At 44.0% G+C, this 20,226-nt stretch overlaps 1 protein-coding gene across 2 annotated transcripts; it reads left to right on the top strand.

Moving 5' to 3' along the window:
* Positions 1-287: 287 nt before the first annotated feature.
* Positions 288-19,681, top strand: LOC121606092 (GTPase IMAP family member 8-like). 2 transcript variants are annotated; one of them, XM_041936229.1, is made up of 8 exons: positions 288-352; positions 1,377-1,451; positions 3,181-3,231; positions 3,408-4,052; positions 4,157-4,222; positions 13,648-13,698; positions 13,875-14,507; positions 15,712-19,681. In XM_041936229.1, the coding sequence occupies exons 2-8, from the start codon at positions 1,433-1,435 to the stop codon at positions 18,450-18,452; spliced, it is 4,206 nt and encodes a 1,401-aa protein (XP_041792163.1). In that variant the 5' UTR covers positions 288-352; positions 1,377-1,432; the 3' UTR covers positions 18,453-19,681. The 2 variants fall into 2 exon arrangements, with proteins under 2 accessions (XP_041792163.1, XP_041792164.1); XM_041936230.1 differs by lacking the exons at positions 4,157-4,222; positions 13,648-13,698; positions 13,875-14,507.
* The last annotated feature ends 545 nt before the right edge of the window (positions 19,682-20,226 follow it).

The raw sequence follows: 20,226 nt of genomic DNA, 5'->3' as shown, positions 1-20,226 counted from the left end.
ACCTGTCAGACAGGTGGACGGTCCGGTTCGTTTGGAACCTTTGAGAGCTACAGGTGACAGACGCTGATTGACAGGTGGGTCCTCCAATGGAATCTTTATTATTTCATCTGCTGCATATTTAATCTTATCTGGATTGTAACATTGAAAAGGTATCACGTGAAATGAAATGAAGTGTCAGCGCTCCCACACTACGACGCCCCCTTCAGACCGTAAAGCGACTCACAGTTTGAACTGAGGGGAAATGAGGAGGAGGTGACTGAAGACGTCAGAGAGTTTCCTGAAACAGCTTTACTTTCACTTCTGTCGTCTTTCACAGCGCGGCAGATCCAGACCGACTTCAGCTAAACTGAAGGTAAATAACACCAAATAAATAAAGTGCAATAATCTATCAGTACTGTAGATCAATACAAGTGATTATTTCTCAGCTGAAGGCGGACATCACAGTAAGCAGTCAGGTGTGTTCCCGCTTCATAGCTTTCTATTATTAAAGTAACTTGACTAACAACAGTGTGACGCACATCACGGACTTCAGATAAATGCACGCCTTCACATGCTGGAGATGAAAACGGCTGACATCGAGATTTCCTTCTCAAGTCCAGACATTTGTGTTTCATTAGAGGAATTTCTCTGGAATAAGTTGTGTCTGTGTTTGCGGCTCAGAAAGGTTCAGTTTATCACTTTAACATCGACTTCACACGACGCCATTTTAGAGTCAGAGCTGAAGAGAAACTACAAAACCACAAACATCAGCGTCAGACTGACGGCCCGTTTATTCTCTTTAGAGGTAACACATGTCAGTGATCAGTTAGATCATCTTTATTTATTCAGGAATCTGTAGATCTCCTCTGTGAGATCCAGGAACAAATGAGGCAAATTACAAATGATAGAATTTTACAGATTTCGAAGTTACAAAATAAATCCTAAGTTTCAGGAAATGTTCTCGCAGGCCTTCGTGCTCTCCACCATAAGCAGAGGGTCGGTTGTCAGTTTGAATCCCCGCTGAGACGTTGAGGTGACGTCGACCCTCCAGTGTGCTCTGAAATAAGCAGTTTTATTTTTATATTTATTTGCACCTTTATTGTTCTACAGTTGTAATTTTTTTTTTGCTGCTTTTGTTCTTATTTTCACCTTGTTGTTCTTCGTATTGTTCTTATCATCACCATTATTGTTCTTATTTTGCGCCTTATTGTTCCTATTGTTCTTACTTGCACCTCCATTTGCTGTTTGCCCCCCCCGCCTGCCCTTGTGTGTTCTGCAGAGCTTCTGTAAGAGTGAATTTCTCCATTGTGAGAACAATAAAGTCTTACATTAGTCTAATCTAATGTAATTTTGTTGTGTGAGTGAAGATCATTTACATTCTGCTCTTCCTCCTCCAGGCTCTTCATGCAGCAGATGCTCTTCAGTTGTCTGACGGTTCCAGCACTGTGACATTATGGCGACTGCAGCATCAGGTGAGTCCACTCATAAAGGACTGTCCTCTTTCTGTGTCCACATGTGATGCATGTAAGAAAAGCACTTTGTCCTCAGACCTTCAGTCCGGTCTGTGAAGCCTGAATTAAACTCTGAAACACTCAGACAGACTGAGCAGAGATCAGCTCACAGCTGGACTACAGTCACAGCTCCATCAGCTTTACGTCACATTGCTATTTTATTGGACAGTATGTTTGTCACATACAGAATCATGCTTTGGGTTTAGCATTATTATTGATCCATGACTGTTTTTTAGTTCAAACAGAAATCCTGCCTTTGAAGTAACACTGAGACTTGTTTCATTCTAAAATGAAACAGCTGATCAATATCCTGTATGTCCTGTCTCCTTTCCTTCACTAACTGGCAGACTTTTAGTTATGATGTAGTTTTCTATGCATTTCTGAAGGTTTTTACCCATCTGTCAGCGTGCTGTCTTGGAGTGTTGGTAGCCCACTCAGCCATGGTTCAGCCTGCAGGGGCCAAACATTCAGACAGACTGAAGATCTGCTTTCTCTTATTGTGTCTCACATATTGGGATTTCTCTTTAAAATTTTCAAATCACCTCATAAATACAGCCGAGACGATTCTGAGCTTTAATTGTTCATTTTATTGATTGTAATTGTTCTCATTGTTGTTTAATTGATCTGTCTCGTTGTCTCTTCCTGCACCTTTACCTTTAAACATTGTTCATTTCTCCTCGTTTCAGTCATGTTTTCTTCCTTTATTTCTACCTTCTAGCTTCCTTTGATGATTTTAGTTGTTTTCTGCTCTCATAGTTTGACCGCGGCGCTGTTTTAAATGATGGTTTAATGTGTTTCTGGACATTTAAATCAAATACAGAGAAAAATGAATGAATGTTTTTTGTCAAAGGCTGCAGAGCCAACAGAAATCCACTTGGTGGCGACAAAACCTAAAAGTTTGGTGGAGTCACAACTGGAGCTGCTGAGTTGTTTGAATTATCTGCTGCTGAACTTTTCTCCACCATTAACTCTCTTTCTGTGAACACCTGATGTGAATGACTCAGTGGTTTTTGTCATGAGCAGGTGTGTCACCTGCAGTGTTACACTAAAACTAAAGTGTGTGATGTGTGATTATAACTGTGATAATGACCGCCCTGAAACATTATGATGACATGAAAAAGTACAGAAAGGAGAAGGAGACCAGTTCAGACCACCTGATTATATGTCCGACCAACGTGACTCGAGTCGAGCTGGATCACAGTTGCATTCAGTCTGGTTGTACTGCAGCAGGTCTCAGGTCTGTGTGTCAATATGTCAGATACCTTAGTGGATCCAAGTGGACTCACTCTCATCACACGGTGTGTCATCATCATCATCATCATCATCATCATCGTGGCTGCAGGATGTGTTTTTGAATCAGACGTGTTGCTGCTCGTTTCCATCTCGGCTGCTTGTCGGTGGATCGTCACGCTGCTGCCAGTGTTGGTGTCGTCTCTCTGTTTGGGTCTGTTCAGGTCCACCACATCCTGGACTGGGTCTACTTATGGGTCTGCTCAGGACTGGGTCTGTCTGTCACTTTCAGATTGCGTCTCTTCCTGGTGGATGTTTGGTTCTGGCAGGTTTTTCATGTGTTTGTTTCAGATCTGGTCCAGAGTTCTAGACGACAGTGTTCCTGTTATAAGAAGATCTACTGTAGATTACATGTGATCATATAAATAACTAAATGAATGCTGTGTTCTTACATTCACAGATCTGCCTCCACTGAAGCGCAGGAGAAGCTTTCCTTTCCTGCCACCCAACAGTGAGTCAAACTGAACTGTGTTATCCTGCTATTTCAGAATATCTGAGTTTACAGTATTTTGTAGGTTCAGTCTGTCAGTAAGCAACTAAACCTGAAGTCAAACAGCAATGAAACTATAAATGAATCAATGCAAGTCAGTGTTTAGTTGCCTTTTTCTAAATCTTTGTCTTTCACAGTGTCTGAGCTGAGGGTTGTTCTGCTGGGGAACAGCTGGTCTCAGAGGAGTTCAGTGGGGAACTTCATACTGGGACAGACTGTGTTCAACACTGAGGCAGAACCAGACCGCTGTCTGAGAGTCAGAGGACAGTTAAAAGACAAAGAAATAGTTCTCATCAACACACCTGATCTGCTGGATCCAAACATCTCTCAACACAAACTGACAGAGCTGATAGAAAACTGTGTGAGACTCTCTGATCCTGGACCTCATGTGTTCCTGCTGGTTCTGCAGCCTGAAGACTTCACTGAGCAACACAAACAGAGGCTCTGCAGCTTCCTTCAACTCTTCAGTGATCAATCATTTGATCAATCACTGGTGCTGATATCAACACCCAGAGAGGAGAGTCCAGGTTTGATGGAAAAGTATCAGCAACATCCTCCATTAAAGGACATGATCAGACAGTGTCGCTACAGGTTTCTGTGGCAGAAGAATGTTGACCTTCCAGAGCTGTTAACACGTTTGGGTCAAGTCGTAGAGGAGAACAATGGAGAACATGTCAGCTGTGAAGCATTTGCAGACACAACATCTACTTTAGCAGCTGATCATCAAAGCCCACAACAAGCAGAAAGACAGACTTCTATCATGGCTGCTGTTAAAGCTGCTGGTAAGTGCAGAAACAGTCCTGACAAAGAAAACTCTGTTCAAACAAATCCTCTTTGATGAGATTAGAGCATGAAGCTGCAAATTAATGATGTCATCTTTTTACAGGGTGGCATCGAGTTAAATCACTCACTGAGAAAGTCTCAATCTCAGGGAGAAACCCTCAAATTCACAGTAAGTAAATTCATCAGAGTGTTCATCAAGTATCTGCTGATAGATTTCCTCCAGAATGAACCCAAACTCATCTCACAGTTCTTCACTACAGAAATACAAAAAAAACAAAATACAAACAGATCAATTAGCAGAGTGCATATAGGCGACTATCCTGATCCACGTAGCCGCCGAGAGGCTGAACTAGGAAAAAAAACATACCATGCCCAACGCGCTGGCTGAAGTTTGTGTTGAATGAATAATCTGCTCCAAGTATACTGCTTCGTGCATTTATTAGTGATTAAAACAGCACTTACATCAGAAAGTAGGAATTCTATCAATGGCAAAATCAAGCGGTCAGCAAAAAGTGGCACTTCCCGTTCACCCCCTCTCAGTTCAAAAACCCCAATACCAGGTGAACAGCTGACTATACCACCTCTGATGCTGACGTACCACCACCACGTGACCCGCCCACTCCGATGTGACAATACAATAATGACAATAAATTACCGCGGCTATAGCGGCCACAAAGAGCTGGCCTCTACATTCCGGCCCCTAATTATTACCATCAATACATAGCAATGAGTAATAATTACAGAATGTTAACCATATCAAAATTCATATAATATACAAAATACTAAACAGTACAATGCAATTCCCTCTTTCTTGCAATATTTGCTCTTTTCAACACAAGATGATTTTCTTCTGAATCCAAATTGTCCATCATCAATTATGTGAGTTCTTTGATTCATTTCTCCTTTAAGTCAAGAAAAGTCATGTCAGGACAGAGGTTACTAGCACTTGTCCTTTCTTCAGAGCGAATAACCACTCAAGTCAAGTCAAACAAGCAAAAACAAACTAAGGTGAAGCCAAAAAAAACCAAAAAACAGACTTCACAATGCGGCCTCCTGAAGAAGGCAAATCTTGGTCACAGGCCTGCAGAGAGTGCTGGCCCGGGTCTTGATGCGTACCTGCCGTACAAATCCTTTTCGATCTGGCACTACCTCTGTAATCCTTCCAATGATCCAGGAATTCCGAGGTGCAGAATCATCCACTATAAGCACTATGTCCCCAGGGATGAAGTTACACTTGACTGTTGCCCATTTCTGTCGCTCCTGTAGCTGTTGCAAATTTTCCTTTGGCCACCTTTTCCAAAACAGGTCAGAAATGTATTGTACCTGTTTCCATCTCCGGCGTGCATAACTGTCATCCTTGTGAAACAAACCGGGTGGAAGACTGGGCTTAGATTTGAGAAGAAGAAGGTGGTTGGGTGTTAACGCTTCCAAGTTGTTTGGATCTGTGGATTCTTTGGTAAGCGGTCTGCTGTTCAGAATTGATTCCACCTCACAGAGTACTGTGTGTAGTCCCTCCTCATCCAAATTTTGAATTCTCAGCGTGGAATTGAGAATCTTCCTGATGGAGCGAATTAACCTCTCCCATGCTCCGCCATGATGCGATCCAGTAGGAGGATTAAAAGTCCACTTGATTCCTCTCGAGAGAAGTGCATCATTGATTTGCTCCAGCTTAAATCCCTCAATGGCTTGTTTCAATTCACGATCTGCACTAACAAAATTAGTGCCATTGTCGTAATGCAGCTCTTTGACCTGCCCTCTTCTGGCAATAAAGCGTTGTAAGGCATTGATGAATGAATCTGTGTTCAGAGATGAAGCAACTTCAATGTGCACTGCTCTTACTGCCAAACATGTGAAGATGACTCCATATCTTTTCACCAGACTCCTCCCACACTTGATGTCAAAAGGTCCAAAGTAGTCAACTACAACATAACTGAAGGGAGGTTCATCGGCTGAAACTCTGTCAACAGGCAAATCTGCCATTTGCTGTTGTCCCGCAGCTCCATGTAGCCGGCGACTAATGACACACTTAGCCAGAACTTTCCTTATGGCAACACTAGCCGAAGGAATCCAAAAGCGCTGCCGCAGCCTTGACAGCACGTGGTTCCTGCCACCATGGCCAACCTCCTGATGGATATGCCGTATGATGAGGTCTGAGATGTGAAGGTCTTTAGCGATTATAGCTGGGTGTTTAGACTCCTCGGGCATGGCAGCTATACTAAGTCGTCCTCCAACTCTCAATATCCCATCCTCCAATATGGGACTGAGCTTGTATAGGTGGCTATTTCCTTTCACACACTCTCTCTTTCGCAGACACGCTAATTCATCTGGGAACCTGCTTCCTTGACAAAACTTCATTAGTTCCAGTTCGGCATCTCTGATCTCTTCCACTGAAAGGCAACCATGACCGGATTTGTCGTCATGCACCTCCTTGTTGAGAGCATCCACTTGCGCTGAATCAGGCGAAGATGGAGACAGATGTGCGACAATTTTCAATTTCTTCCTGACGTTCAGAAGTAAAGTCTTCAGAATCCAGGCCATCACTCGTGTGAGACGGGTCCATGATGAGCTGCGATTTATCAAATGTATCACAGCATCATCCTCCTCTTGTTCCATGGAAACAATGGCACCTGATGCCTTAACTTCTGGGTCTTCGGATGGAAGCGCTTTCAATCGCTCTGGATTGACAGGCCACATTTCCTCTGGCTGTACAAGAAATGAGGGACCAGATACCCACACCTCATTTTCCAGGAACAGCTTTGTCCTTAAACCCCTAGAGGCAAGGTCTGCTGGATTACATATAGTAGACACATAACGCCATTGCGATGGATCAGACATCTTGAGGGTTTCTGAGACTCTGTTTGCAACGAAGACTCGAAATCTTGAGGTTGAGGTCTTGAGGTCTCTATATATTTCAAAACAGCAGTACTGTCCGACCAAAAAACTGAGTCTTGCAGTTGCAGCCTCAACTCCCTCCTCCACAACTTATCCATGCGTGCTGCCATCACCGCTGCTGTCAGCTCCATACGTGGAATCGTCAAAGGCTTAAGAGGTGCCACCCTGGACTTTCCCATGATGAAGGCAGTGTGTGTCTGGCCTTGCTGGTTATTCAACCGCAGGTAAGTGACAGTGCCATAGCCCTCCTCACTTGCGTCTGCAAAGTGATGTGAGTTGCTTCCCCAAAATTGGGGGGCTTCAAACATCGTCTGATGCCGAAATCTCCCAGCAATTGCAGTTCTTTAACCCAGTCTGTCCATGCTTGGGTCGCAGATACTGGTATGGGGTCATCCCAGCCTAGCCCTTTCCGGCACAGGTCTTGAAGGATTTTCTTAGCGGTGAAAATCACAGAGGCTCATAGAAAGAGCTGACGGTTGACAGAATTCCTCTTCGGTCAACGGTCTGTCTCTGATGGTTACACTGAACTTAAAGATATCAGACTGTACACACCATCTCACCCGCAGGGCCCTCTCCACTGGTAAGACGTCCTGATCTAGGTCCAGGTCCTTAACCTCCTTTGCTCTTTCCTCCTCTGATATTGCTGTCAGCACACCACGACTATTGCTGCTCCATTTAGTCAAATGAAAACCTCCCCTGGCACAGATGGTTCTCAAGTCGTGATACAGAGACATAGCTTCCTGTTCTGAAGCTACCGAGGTCAGGAGATCGTCAACATAAAAACTGTGCATGATGGTTTCAAACACCTGCTGGCTAAAAAGCTCCTTGTTATCTTTGGCGCACCTCCGTAGAGCAAAATTAGCACAGCTCGGGGATGATGTAGCGCCAAACAAATGGACGACCATCCTGTATTTTGCCATATCTCTTTGGAAGTCTCCATTGGGCCACCAAAGGAAGCGCAACAAGTCCACATCTTCCTCTGACACACGAACCTGATGGAACATAGCCTCAATGTCAGACATCAGAGCAATGGGCTCCTTCCTAAACCAGGTCAAGACACCAATCAGCGTGCTTGTAAGGTCAGGTCCTTGCAAAAGATGCACATTAAGCAACACATCTTTGTATGATGCCCCACAATTAAAAACAACACGGATCTTCCTTTTCTGGGGATGGTATACCCCATGATGAGGGATATACCACACCTTGCTGTCACTGCGGTCCAGAGCTGAGTGTGGCACTCTCTCAGCATATCCATTTTTGATCAGGTTATTCATGAATGCAGTGTAGTCTTTGTGGAATGATGCATCCCTGATGAATCTCCTTTTCAGGCTGGTGGTGCGTTGCTCAGCAATTTTGCGATTGTTGGGCATGCTGACCTTCCTGTCCCTCAAAGGTAAGGCGACACTATAATGGCCATCCACCAGCTTCACAGTTTTTCCAGCCATTTCCAGAAACCTGTGGTCCTCCCTTGACAGCCCTGCTTGCTCCTCCTGACCACTTTCAGGAATGTCTGTCTTAAACTGTTGGTTCCAGAGCTCATCTAGTGTGACAACAGCAATTCTGTTGACGAAAACTCCAGGCTGACACGTTAGAGTATCACCACAGTCGCCAAGTGGTCCATTTACAGTCCAGCCAAGCATGGTCTTCACAGCATATGGCCCTCCATCCACACTCCTGATGACCTCCAGGGGCTCCAATGCTCTGGGCACATTCATGCCTCTGTTAACAGGCATTTCTCGTTGTGTGAAAATCTTTGGCATTTCACAATATGTGTCACTGTCCAATCCAGCAACTTCCAAGGCAGATGCAACGCAACTCTCCACAACTTTCTCTTGGCCCATAGTGCGCAAAAGAATCTTCGTTTTCCTCCCAGAGAGATCCAGCTTCTCCATCAGACCCACTGTGCAGAAAGAGGCTGAACTTCCTGGGTCTAAAAAGACATAGGTTTCCACGACCTTTTGACCTTTGCTTGACTTCACTTCTTTGACTGGCACGATGGCAAGCTTGCAGTCCCGATCACCGGCCCCAGTGAGACCACCGGTGTTCACTTTCACAAGAACACTGTCCTCAGCACTTGCTGATTCGGTCTTGTCTTTCTCTGCCTCTGCTTCTCTTTCCTCCCGATGGATGTGCAGCATGCTGTGATGTCGTGAGCCACATAATTTACATGAGAGACGTTTCCTGCACTCTTTACTGACGTGCCCAATGCAGCCCAGCCAAAGCAAACTCCATTAGTTTTCAGGAACTCCATCTTCTCACTATGCGCTTTTCTCTCCAATAGAGTGCACGAATCCAGTGTGTGTTTACTGTTCTTACAGTAGAGACAAGTCTTCTCAGTTCCATCTTTGACCCTGCTCCTCTCTGAATGAGGCCCTTTTTCAAGTGTCGTGACAGTCGTGGCAAAACTACTCCCTCTAGACTTTGGTCGATGAACAGGTTTTACTTTGCCACTGTCTTTACTTGCACCAACTGTCGGAGCATCTTGCATATCTCCAAATATGGGGTCGATGGCCACCTTCACTTGCCGTTCAACAAAGATTGCAATATCAGAAAACATGGCCCTTCTGCTGTACTTCTCCTGAATATCATATGCCACTGTTCGCCACTTGTCCCTCAACTTGTAGGGCAGTTTCTTGATGACAACAAGCATATTAGCTGGTGTGTTCAAGTCACACAGATTATATACATCCTTCATGGCAGTACGACATCCACACAGGAACAAACTATATAGAGCCTTGTAGAGCCTTTGTATCCTCTGACTTAATTTGTGGCCATGAAAATATCTTATTCATGTAAGCAGATGCTATATGATGCTCATTTCCAAAATGTTCATGTAGCAAAGCCTTCGCTGTGGCATATCCTGTACCATCAATTAGGTGTTGACAGCTTCTAACAAGTTGTTGTGGCTGCCCACTGGTGTATTGCTCTAGATAAAACAGGCGGTCCACAGGATCCTTAGTCTTTGCCTCTATGGTGTGTTCAAAGGCCTGCAAAAAAGCATAGTACTGCAAAGGATTGCCATCAAAAATTTGAATATCCCTCTTTGGCAGTGAGGCAAGAGTTTGCTGATGCACTAATATTGATGTCATTTTGTTCTGGTTTTCCAATATAGACATAATATTGTGTTCACTGCTGTGGCTGGAAAAATGGCCATGCACATCTTCATGTTGAGACACAGGGGGCGCTGCAGCATTAGGGACTGCAGTGTCTGGTTTTAGGAGCACTGGGGGCCCCTGGTGGAGATAACTAACGCTGTTTCTGACAGGTGACTTTGGCCTTGCACCTCCAAAGTGTGGACTTAGCTTCACAGTTACAGGCAGCATCTGTCCATACTGTCCACCCTTATTCGACACAAAGGGCTCTGCAGAAATTTTGAGACCTTTTTTAAAATATGACTCCATGCCATCCTTTTTCCGATCCCTACGACTGTGAACGCTTGAGCTAGAGGATTCGAAAACCTTAACTTTTGCCATTGATGCTGCTATCTCAGCCTCCAGCTCAAGTTGCTCTTTCCGCTTTCTTAATTGCTCTTCCTGTTCTTCAAGAGCATGCTTTTCTTTGAGCAACCTTTGCCGAGCCAACAAGGCAGCCATTTCGGCCTCAGCTTTGAGACGCGCAGAAGCAGCAGATGAAACCTTAGATCTTGAACTACTCAACTTGCTGCTCAGATTTGATATGCTGTCCGTGGGTGCTACTGTATCCTGGTAATCAGTTTGAGGATGTTGGTGAAGCTGTATCATTTCATCATTTTGGCAATTTTGCTGCAGAGAAGCCATTTCCTCTTGATCGTCAATTTGAGGATTCAGGTTTTGGTTAAGTTGATGCTCTCCTCCAACTTCCATATCCAGCTGTGTTTCCTTTTCCAAGGCATCCTCCTGCTGGAGTGGTCCAGCTACCTGGGTCTCTGACAGAGCTTTGCTTGGGCATCCAGTGTTCAGTTTAAACCAGGCTTCCACATCCTGAACAAATCCTTCTTTCCATTTGTAAATTCTTGAAAACTGAGAAAATCCACGCCAAACCAGCGACATCAAAAGCCACACCAAGCCGCAGCCTTCCAGCGAAACAGCACTACATCACACAAGCCAATTCAGCGTCGCGCGCCAACACACCTCATCCACAACGCTGATTTCCACACGGCAATAACTCGTTCAAACTGTTCCAACAAGCCAACATCACAGCCAAACAGAGCGGGTTACATACCGCCGGACACAGCGAAGGATGTCCGCCTGTTGTGTTCTCAGACGTGGCCCCGGGTGCGATGGGATCAATGAATCCAACTATCCACTTGCTCCATGAGGTGCGTCCCAAAGCGATCCTGAACTTGTGTGATCCTGAGGCTCCAATCCGTCGTTTTTGTCTTGCTTTTTTGCTGACAAATATAGGCGACTATCCTGATCCACGTAGCCGCCGAGAGGCTGAACTAGGAAAAAAAACATACCATGCCCGACGCGCTGGCTGAAGTTTGTGTTGAATGAATAATCTGCTCCAAGTATACTGCTTCGTGCATTTATTAGTGATTAAAACAGCACTTACATCAGAAAGTAGGAATTCTATCAATGGCAAAATCAAGCGGTCAGCAAAAAGTAGCACTTCCCGTTCACCCCCTCTCAGTTCAAAAACCCCAATACCAGGTTAACAGCTGACTGTACCACCTCTGATGCTGACGTACCACCACCACTCCGATGTGACAATACAATAATAACAATAAATTACCGCGGCTATAGCGGCCACAAAGAGCTGGCCTCTACAGTGCAGGAGCAACAGACAGATGCAATGAAATGTAATAATTACCAGCAGCATAACATGCCATTAGAGAATGTGTGTAGCCTGCAGTGATCAAAGTGTGTATGTTGTTGACAAGATCTGAGTAAAGGTAATGATCAGGATACCAGATGGTAATGCAGAGGTCACTGGGTTCGGGGATTGCCGCCACGACAGGCACCAGAGACCTTACGGCCACAGATCCAAACAGCTGCGTCAACAATGGAGGTGGAGAACATGGTCCATTCGGACTCAATGTTTCCAACCTCCCTCGGGATCTGGTCAAAGCTCTCCCGGAGGTGCGTGAGTGTGTGTGAGTTGTGTGTCAGCCATCACCTTCAAATCCATTCATGTCTTTGTTGATGGCCATGAGAAAAATGCCCTTTCTTAACTGGAACTGTGACATTAAATTATCTATATATTTATTGGACAGTATGTTTGTCACATACTTGAACAGAATCATGCTTTGGGTTTAGCATTATTATTGATCCATGAATGGTTTTTAGTTCAAACAGAAATCCTGCCTTTGAAGTAACACTGAGACTTGTTTCATTCTAAAATGAAACAGCTGATCAATATCCTGTATGTCCTCTCTCCTTTCCTTCACTAACTGGCAGATTTTTAGTTATGATGTAGTTTTCTATGCATTTCTGAAGGTTTTTACCCATCTGTCAGCGTGCTGTCTTGGAGTGTTGGTAGCCCACTCAGCCATGGTTCAGCCTGCAGGGGCCGAACATTCAGACAGACTGAAGAAGATCTGCTTTCTCTTATTATGTCTCACATACTTGGATTTCTCTTTAAAATTTTCAAATCACCTCATTAATACAGCCGAGACGATTCTGAGCTTTAATTGTTAATTTTATTGATTGTAATTGTTCTCATTGTTGTTTAATTGATCTGTCTCGTTGTCTCTTCCTGCACCTTTACCTTTAAACATTGTTCATTTCTCCTCGTTTCAGTCATGTTTTCTTCCTTTATTTCTACCTTCTAGCTTCCTTTGATGATTTTAGTTGTTTTCTGCTCTCATAGTTTGACCTCGGCGCTGTTTTAAATGATGGTTTAATGTGTTTCTGGACATTTAAATCAAATACAGAGAAAAATGAATCAATGTTTTTTGTCAAAGGCTGCAGAGCCAACAGAAATCCACTTGGTGGCGACAAAACCTAAAAGTCACAACTGGAGCTGCTGAGTTGTTTGAATTATCTGCTGCTGAACTTTTCTCCACCATTAACTCTCTTTCTGTGAACACCTGATGTGAATGACTCAGTGGTTTTTGTCATGAGCAGGTGTGTCACCTGCAGTGTTACACTAAAACTAAAGTGTGTGATGTGTGATTATAACTGTGATAATGACCGCCCTGAAACATTATGATGACATGAAAAAGTACAGAAAGGAGAAGGAGACCAGTTCAGACCACCTGATTATATGTCCGACCAACGTGACTCGAGTCGAGCTGGATCACAGTTGCATTCAGTCTGGTTGTACTGCAGCAGGTCTCAGGTCTGTGTGTCAATATGTCAGATACCTTAGTGGATCCAAGTGGACTCACTCTCATCACACGGTGTGTCATCATCATCATCATCGTGGCTGCAGGATGTGTTTTTGAATCAGACGTGTTGCTGCTCGTTTCCATCTCGGCTGCTTGTCGGTGGATCGTCACGCTGCTGCCAGTGTTGGTGTCGTCTCTCTGTTTGGGTCTGTTCAGGTCCACCACATCCTGGACTGGGTCTACTTATGGGTCTGCTCAGGACTGGGTCTGTCTGTCACTTTCAGATTGCGTCTCTTCCTGGTGGATGTTTGGTTCTGGCAGGTTTTTCATGTGTTTGTTTCAGATCTGGTCCAGAGTTCTAGACGACAGTGTTCCTGTTATAAGAAGATCTACTGTAGATTACATGTGATCATATAAATAACTAAATGAATGATGTGTTCTTACATTCACAGATCTGCCTCCACTGAAGCGCAGGAGAAGCTTTCCTTTCCTGCCACCCAACAGTGAGTCAAACTGAACTGTGTTATCCTGCTATTTCAGAATATCTGAGTTTACAGTATTTTGTAGGTTCAGTCTGTCAGTAAGCAACTAAACCTGAAGTCAAACAGCAATAAAACTATAAATGAATCAATGCAAGTCAGTGTTTAGTTGCCTTTTTCTAAATCTTTGTCTTTCACAGTGTCTGAGCTGAGGGTTGTTCTGCTGGGGAACAGCTGGTCTCAGAGGAGTTCAGTGGGGAACTTCATACTGGGACAGACTGTGTTCAACACTGAGGCAGAACCAGACCGCTGTCTGAGAGTCAGAGGACAGTTAAAAGACAAAGAAATAGTTCTCATCAACACACCTGATCTGCTGCATCCAAACATCTCTGAACACAAACTGACAGAGCTGACAGAAAACTGTGTGGGACTCTCTGATCCTGGACCTCATGTGTTCCTGCTGGTTCTGCAGCCTGAAGACTTCACTGAGCAACACAAACAGAGGCTCTGCAGCTTCCTTCAACTCTTCAGTGATCAATCATTTGATCAATCACTGGTGCTGATATCAACACCCAGAGAGGACAGTCCAGGTTTGATGGAAAAGTATCAGCAGCATCCTCCATTAAAGGACATGATCAGACAGTGTGGCTACAGGTTTCTGTGGCTGAAGAATGTTGACCTTCCAGAGCTGTTAACACGTTTGGGTCAAATCGTAAAGGAGAACAATGGAGAACATGTCAGCTGTGAAGCATTTGCAGACACAACATCTACTTTAGCAGCTGATCATCAAAGCCCACAACAAGCAGAAACACAGACTCCTATCATGGCTGCTGGTAAGTGCAGAAACAGTCCTGACAAAGAAAGCTCTGTTCAAACAAATCCTCTTTGATGAGATTAGAGCATGAAGCTGCAAATTAATGATGTCATCTTACATCTTTTATTCTTAATGCAGTGTTTATTATTGTAGGAGCCATTCCAAGATCAGCAAATGTAAGACATGAATTGGGCCAGTAGGGGTCACTATGCTGGGGGGTTATTGTGCTATATTGGTGGGAACCTTCATCCAGGTGACAGGTGTTGCTGAACGGAGGAGCAAAATAATTTTTGACCGCTGTGCCAGGAGGGGTAACACTCTGTGTTGTTGTGTTGTATTTAAGTTCATTGTTTGGAGTTTTGTCCACCAGTTATGGAACAAGCACGTGAAGATTGAAATGAAACATAAGGGTGAGCAACAGAATCAAAGCAAAGAAACAGAAGTCCAACTTTTATTTTCAACACAGCAGCATTACAGCAAGCGCGTCAACCATCGTCATTAGCCGTTCATGCAGCCCCTCAGGGCTTTTACGTTTAAGCTTTGCTGCTACAATTATCATGTTTTCTCTCAGCCCCAATCATCTTTGAATGCTTTGCTACAAAACAGCAAACAGGCTCCTAGCTAAAAACTTCTAAAGTTAATCACCAAACAACAGCAAAATGGTACATAAATATAGTAGCGTAGTGAATCCATCTACAACTCAGGGTTGTCCTAAACGAATCTCCCCATGGAAGATTCTTTGACCTGATGAGTGGATATTGTTGCTTTCCACCTGTGAGACTCTGTAGTCTGGAGGCCAGAGAGTGATGAGCAGCATCGATGTAAAACACTGTTGAACATGAAGGCAGGCTGCCACGAGGCTCGGCAGCGATGAGGGAAGCTGATGATGCTGCAGGACTGAAGGCCTGCGAGGACAGCTTGATGGAGTTAGCCAGAGACTGTATGGTGGTGATCAGGGTGTTGACTGTAGTGGACTGTCCTGGAGGATGAACTAAGGCAGAGAGAATCAGATTTAAAAAGACAGCAGCAGGATGATTGGCTCTCAACACGCATATACAGTTTGGTTAATTATGAATGATATGATGATAAATTACATTTTAAATCTGTTGACACCATGAATTGAACCAGAACACTGGCCAAGTGTGGAGATGAGTGAAGATCTCTTCATGTCAGCAGTGCAGAGATTTCAGACTCACAGTTTATGTCGTTTTGTCTTTCTACAGCATCTGGAATCAGGATTGTGCTGCTGGGAAAAAGTGAGGACAAACAGACAAAACTTGGTAACTTCATCATCAGGAACGAAGCTTTTCATCACATCAAGACTTTCCCAACCAGACAATGTGTGTCTGCCAGTGGAGAGTGGAGAGGAAATCCTGTCACAGTGGTGAAAACTGCAGATATCTTCAGTCTGTCTGTGGAGGCAGTCATAGAAGAGATGAAGAGCTGTGTGACTCTTTGTCCTCCTGGACCAAATGTTCTTCTGCTGTTAGTGAAACCTTCTGATTTCACAGAGAAGAACAGACAAACACTGAAGTTCATCCTGAGTCTGTTTGATCGAGATGCTTTTAAACACTCGATGGTCGTCGAGACACATGAGAGGGATGAAGCAGCTGTTAGTCGACTCCTTAAAGACTGTGGAGGAAGACGCTACAACATGACTGAAGACAACAACCGCACACTGTTAATGGAGAAGATTGAGAACATTGTGCATGAAAACAAAGGAAGCTTCCTCACCTTCACTGAAGAGACTACCAGACCAGCTTTAAACCTGGTTCTGTGTGGGAGGACAGGAGCAGGGAAGACTTCAGCAGCCGAGGCCATTTTAGGTCGGACAGCGTTTCATTCAGTCTGCGACTCATCAGAGTGTGTTAAACATCAGGGAGAGGTGTGTGGACGTCGGCTTTCCCTGCTGGAGCTGCCTGCCTTGTCTGGAAAACCTCAGGAGGCAGTGATGGAGGAAGCATTCAGGTGTGTCTCCCTCTGTGAACCTGAGGGCGTCCATGCCTTCATCCTGGTCCTACCTGTGGGTCCCCTCACTGATGAAGACAAGGGAGAGTTAGAGATCATCCAGAACACTTTCAGCTGTCGAGTCAATGACTTCACCATGATTCTGTTCACTGTGGAGTCAGATCCTACAGCTCCAGCTGTTGTTAACTTTGTCAGAGGAAACAAAGACATTCAGGATCTCTGTCGGAGCTGTGGAGGAAGACATGTTGTTCTCAACATCAAGGACAAGCAACAGATCCCAGAGCTGCTGGAAGCTGTGGAAAAGATGACAGCTGAAGGATCCAAATGCTTCACAAAGGACACGTTCACCAAGGCTCAGATGGAGAAGGTTGTAGAGCAGGAGAACACTAATGCAAGACTTAAAGCTAAACTGCAGGATGTGAAACAGAGGAGTGTGATGAGAGGTGATGATGAAGGTCAGAGCAGAGAGCGTCTCAGGGTAGTGCTGGTTGGGAAGACTGGCAGCGGGAAGAGTGCAACTGGAAACACAATTTTGGGCAAAAAGCGTTTTAAATCTACTCTCAGCCCAGAGTCTGTGACCAAGTTTTGTGAGAAAGCAACAGGAGAGATTGAAGGTCGGCCTGTTGCTGTGGTCGACACCCCTGGCCTGTTTGACACGACTCTGTCCAATGATAACATTCAACAGGAACTTGTGAAATGCATCAGCTTGTTGTCTCCTGGACCTCATGTGTTCTTACTCGTGATGCAGATCGGTCGCTGCACACAGGAGGAGAAGGAAGCTGTAGAACTGATCAAGAAATATTTTGGCAAGAATTCACAACATTTCATCATCGTCATATTCACAAGAGGAGATGAACTGGACGGTCAGTCATTTGAGAGTTACCTAGAAGGCTGTGACTTTTTAAAAAAACTGGTGAATGACTGTGGAGGAAGATACCAGGTCTTCAATAACAAAGACCTCACAAACCGCACACAAGTCAGAGAGCTGCTGACCAAGATCAACAGAATGATGAAGGAAAATGGCGTCAGCTGCTACACCTCAGAGATGTTCCAAGAGGCCGAGGCAGAGATACAAAAGGAAGTGGACAGGATCCTGAAGGAGAACGAGGAAGAAATGCAGAGACAGAAGGAGGAGCTTCAAAGAAAACATGAGGAGGAAATCGAAGCAGTGAAGAGACGAATAGAACAACAGAAAGCTGAAATAGAACAGGAGGGAAAACTGAAAGCAAAACATCTTCAAGAACTGGAGGAAAACATGGAGAAGGAGCGTGACCAGAGAAGGAAAGAACAGGAGAAGAGAAAGGAGGAAGACAAGGAAAGGAAGAGGCAGGAAGAACTTCAGCAACAAGAGTGGGAACAAAAACATAAAGTTCTGGAGGAAAAAATAAAGTCAGAGTCGAAGGAAAAGGAAACTATTGACAGACAGCTGGAGCAGAGTAGAGAAGAGATGAGAAAGAAACGAGAAGAATGGGAGAAGGAAAGACAAGAGTGGTGGGAGAAACGATATCAAGAGGACGAACAGAAACGTCAGAAGGAGCAAACAAGACTTAAAAAGCTCCAAGAAGAATATGAGCAGGAAAAAGAAAAACATGAAAACAAAAGAAAAGAAGATCAAATCAGAATAGAAGAGGTGGAAAAGGAGAGAAAAGAATTAGAGGAAAAGTATAAGAAAGAAATAGAGGAAATGAAGAAGAGCTACGAAGAGGAGGCCAGAAAACAAGCTGAAGAATTCAATGATTTTAAAAAGAAATACACGGAGGACTTTGAAGCATTGGTAGAGAAACACATGGAGGAAATACAGGAACTGAAGCAAAAGCATGAGACACAAATAAAAGACGCAGAGGGGAAGCATGTCAACGAGTACAATCTGTTACAAAACCTCTCAAGTCACAAAGAAAAAGAGCTGAAAAAACAAATGGGGGAGTTGAAGGAAAAGCATGAACAACAAGTAGAAGAGCTGAGAAGAAAATACGAAAACCAGTGTATCATCATCTGAACTCCTGATCGTTATCGTGTTAGCAGATGGATCATTTAGCATCATTCAGCAGTCTGTTGAACACATTCATCACGAGCAGATATTTGAACTGAAAGCTTTAAGAATGCTTGCTTTGTCTCCGTGTCATATCGACTGTAGGTAATTTCAATATGATCAATATATCATATATCAAAATATTTAGAGTCTATTGTTATTCCACCACCAGAGGGCGCCCTGTCTCTATGAGTAGGTTTGTTCTTGCTGACAGGTGATTCCTGTTCAATGAGCTGCAGCTGGACGACTGCTCCTCACTGCAGTGAGAACATACATCATGATTCCTATTCCTCTTAACATCATTTATAAAATTCCTTCTAGTACCAGTATCTGTTAATCATTCTTTCAGGATAAGTTAGTATGGGTTCTTTTGCACAAAACTGTGTATTTATAATGTAAGTTACATATTTCTATAGTATATCTGTATGCACACACACACACACACACGCTGCACCCAGAAATACCAGATTACTTGTCTGTAAAGCTACAGCATATGTGTCCCACTTGCAGCCTTTCTGAATAAATACACTGACAGGAATCCCTGAGTCCTGTGTACTGACTGACACCTCACACAAACACACACAGTCACATGGCTGAGATTCAGATTCCATTATTGATGCTGAAAACAGAAGAAGGCAAAGTGATCTCCTCACAAGGTCGATTTAGCGTCTGTCCTGGATCCTTAGATTGAACCACATGATCTTCCTCAACAGATTGGTTGTCATGGAGATGTAGATGTCACATAGTGCTTAGACAACCAGCTTCTTGCATCCTATCCAAATACTAACAACAAATATACCAATTAAATATTCATAAACTCACACAGATGTATATACTATTGTGACAACTCCTCCCACTCCTTTGTTTGTGCCTCACTCTCTTTTTGTTTGCAGCCTCTGAGAGCTGTTCAGGGGTGGAGCTGAGGAGTGTCACCTGCTTTAATCTGGGTGTGGCCTTTCAGAAAGCATAAAAGCCTGCCTTTCTGATTGCCCACTCTCTCACTCACCCACTGCGAGGCCTGCACCAGCCTGTGTAGCCATCTCTGTTTGGTTTGCTGCAGAATTCAACATTTGCCACACACATTCTCACCCATCCACACACCGCTGACACAACTGATTATGCTCCATTTTACACACTCCATATTTATACCATTTTGATGGACACTTTTGTTAAATAAATAGTGATCAGAACTGGTATTGACTGTGTGTTGCTCCCCTTATTGTTGTCACCCCTGAGCCAGGTGGTAACACTATAAAATAGCAAAAGACTGTGATTTATATGAACACAACGTAATAACGAACTGAAATGATGCATGTGACCTGCCGGAAGGACAACATTTATCAAGAAACTGGATCTAAACTCAAGAAATGTTGATTGAGAAACTGAATCACTGCAATTGTTCGATTTGTCATTCACAGACAAAGCAAGCCTGCATTGTTAGACATCAAGTTTTTAGCCGTTAGCATTTAGCTCGAAGCACTGCTGTGTCGATAACCTCACAGAGCTGCTAGCAGGACTGTAGCCTCTCAGTCTTTTTAGGACGATGTAATGAGTAAATTCCAAAAACTACAGACCAAAACTGACCCATTGAAGTGTCTCTCAGCTACCACCCCTACACCAACACATCTGGAAACATCTGAATCAGAATCCGCTTTGCTGGTCAAGTATTTGTGCACATACAAGCAATCTGACTGCAGTTTAAACATTACACTCAATGTACTTGCATAGAAAAAAAGACACA

This window comes from Chelmon rostratus, chromosome 5 (assembly GCF_017976325.1).
Source record: "Chelmon rostratus isolate fCheRos1 chromosome 5, fCheRos1.pri, whole genome shotgun sequence".
Taxonomy (NCBI): domain Eukaryota; kingdom Metazoa; phylum Chordata; class Actinopteri; order Chaetodontiformes; family Chaetodontidae; genus Chelmon; species Chelmon rostratus.
This window is presented reverse-complemented; position numbering and strand designations above follow the sequence as displayed.

What these genes read in the sequence shown, in the direction of transcription:
- LOC121606092 (XM_041936229.1), top strand. An exon ending in TCCTTTCCTGCCACCCAACA is followed by an intron (nt 3,232 to 3,407) that starts GTGAGTCAAACT and finishes TGTCTTTCACAG; the next exon opens with TGTCTGAGCTGAGGGTTGTT. An exon ending in TCCTTTCCTGCCACCCAACA is followed by an intron (nt 13,699 to 13,874) that starts GTGAGTCAAACT and finishes TGTCTTTCACAG; the next exon opens with TGTCTGAGCTGAGGGTTGTT.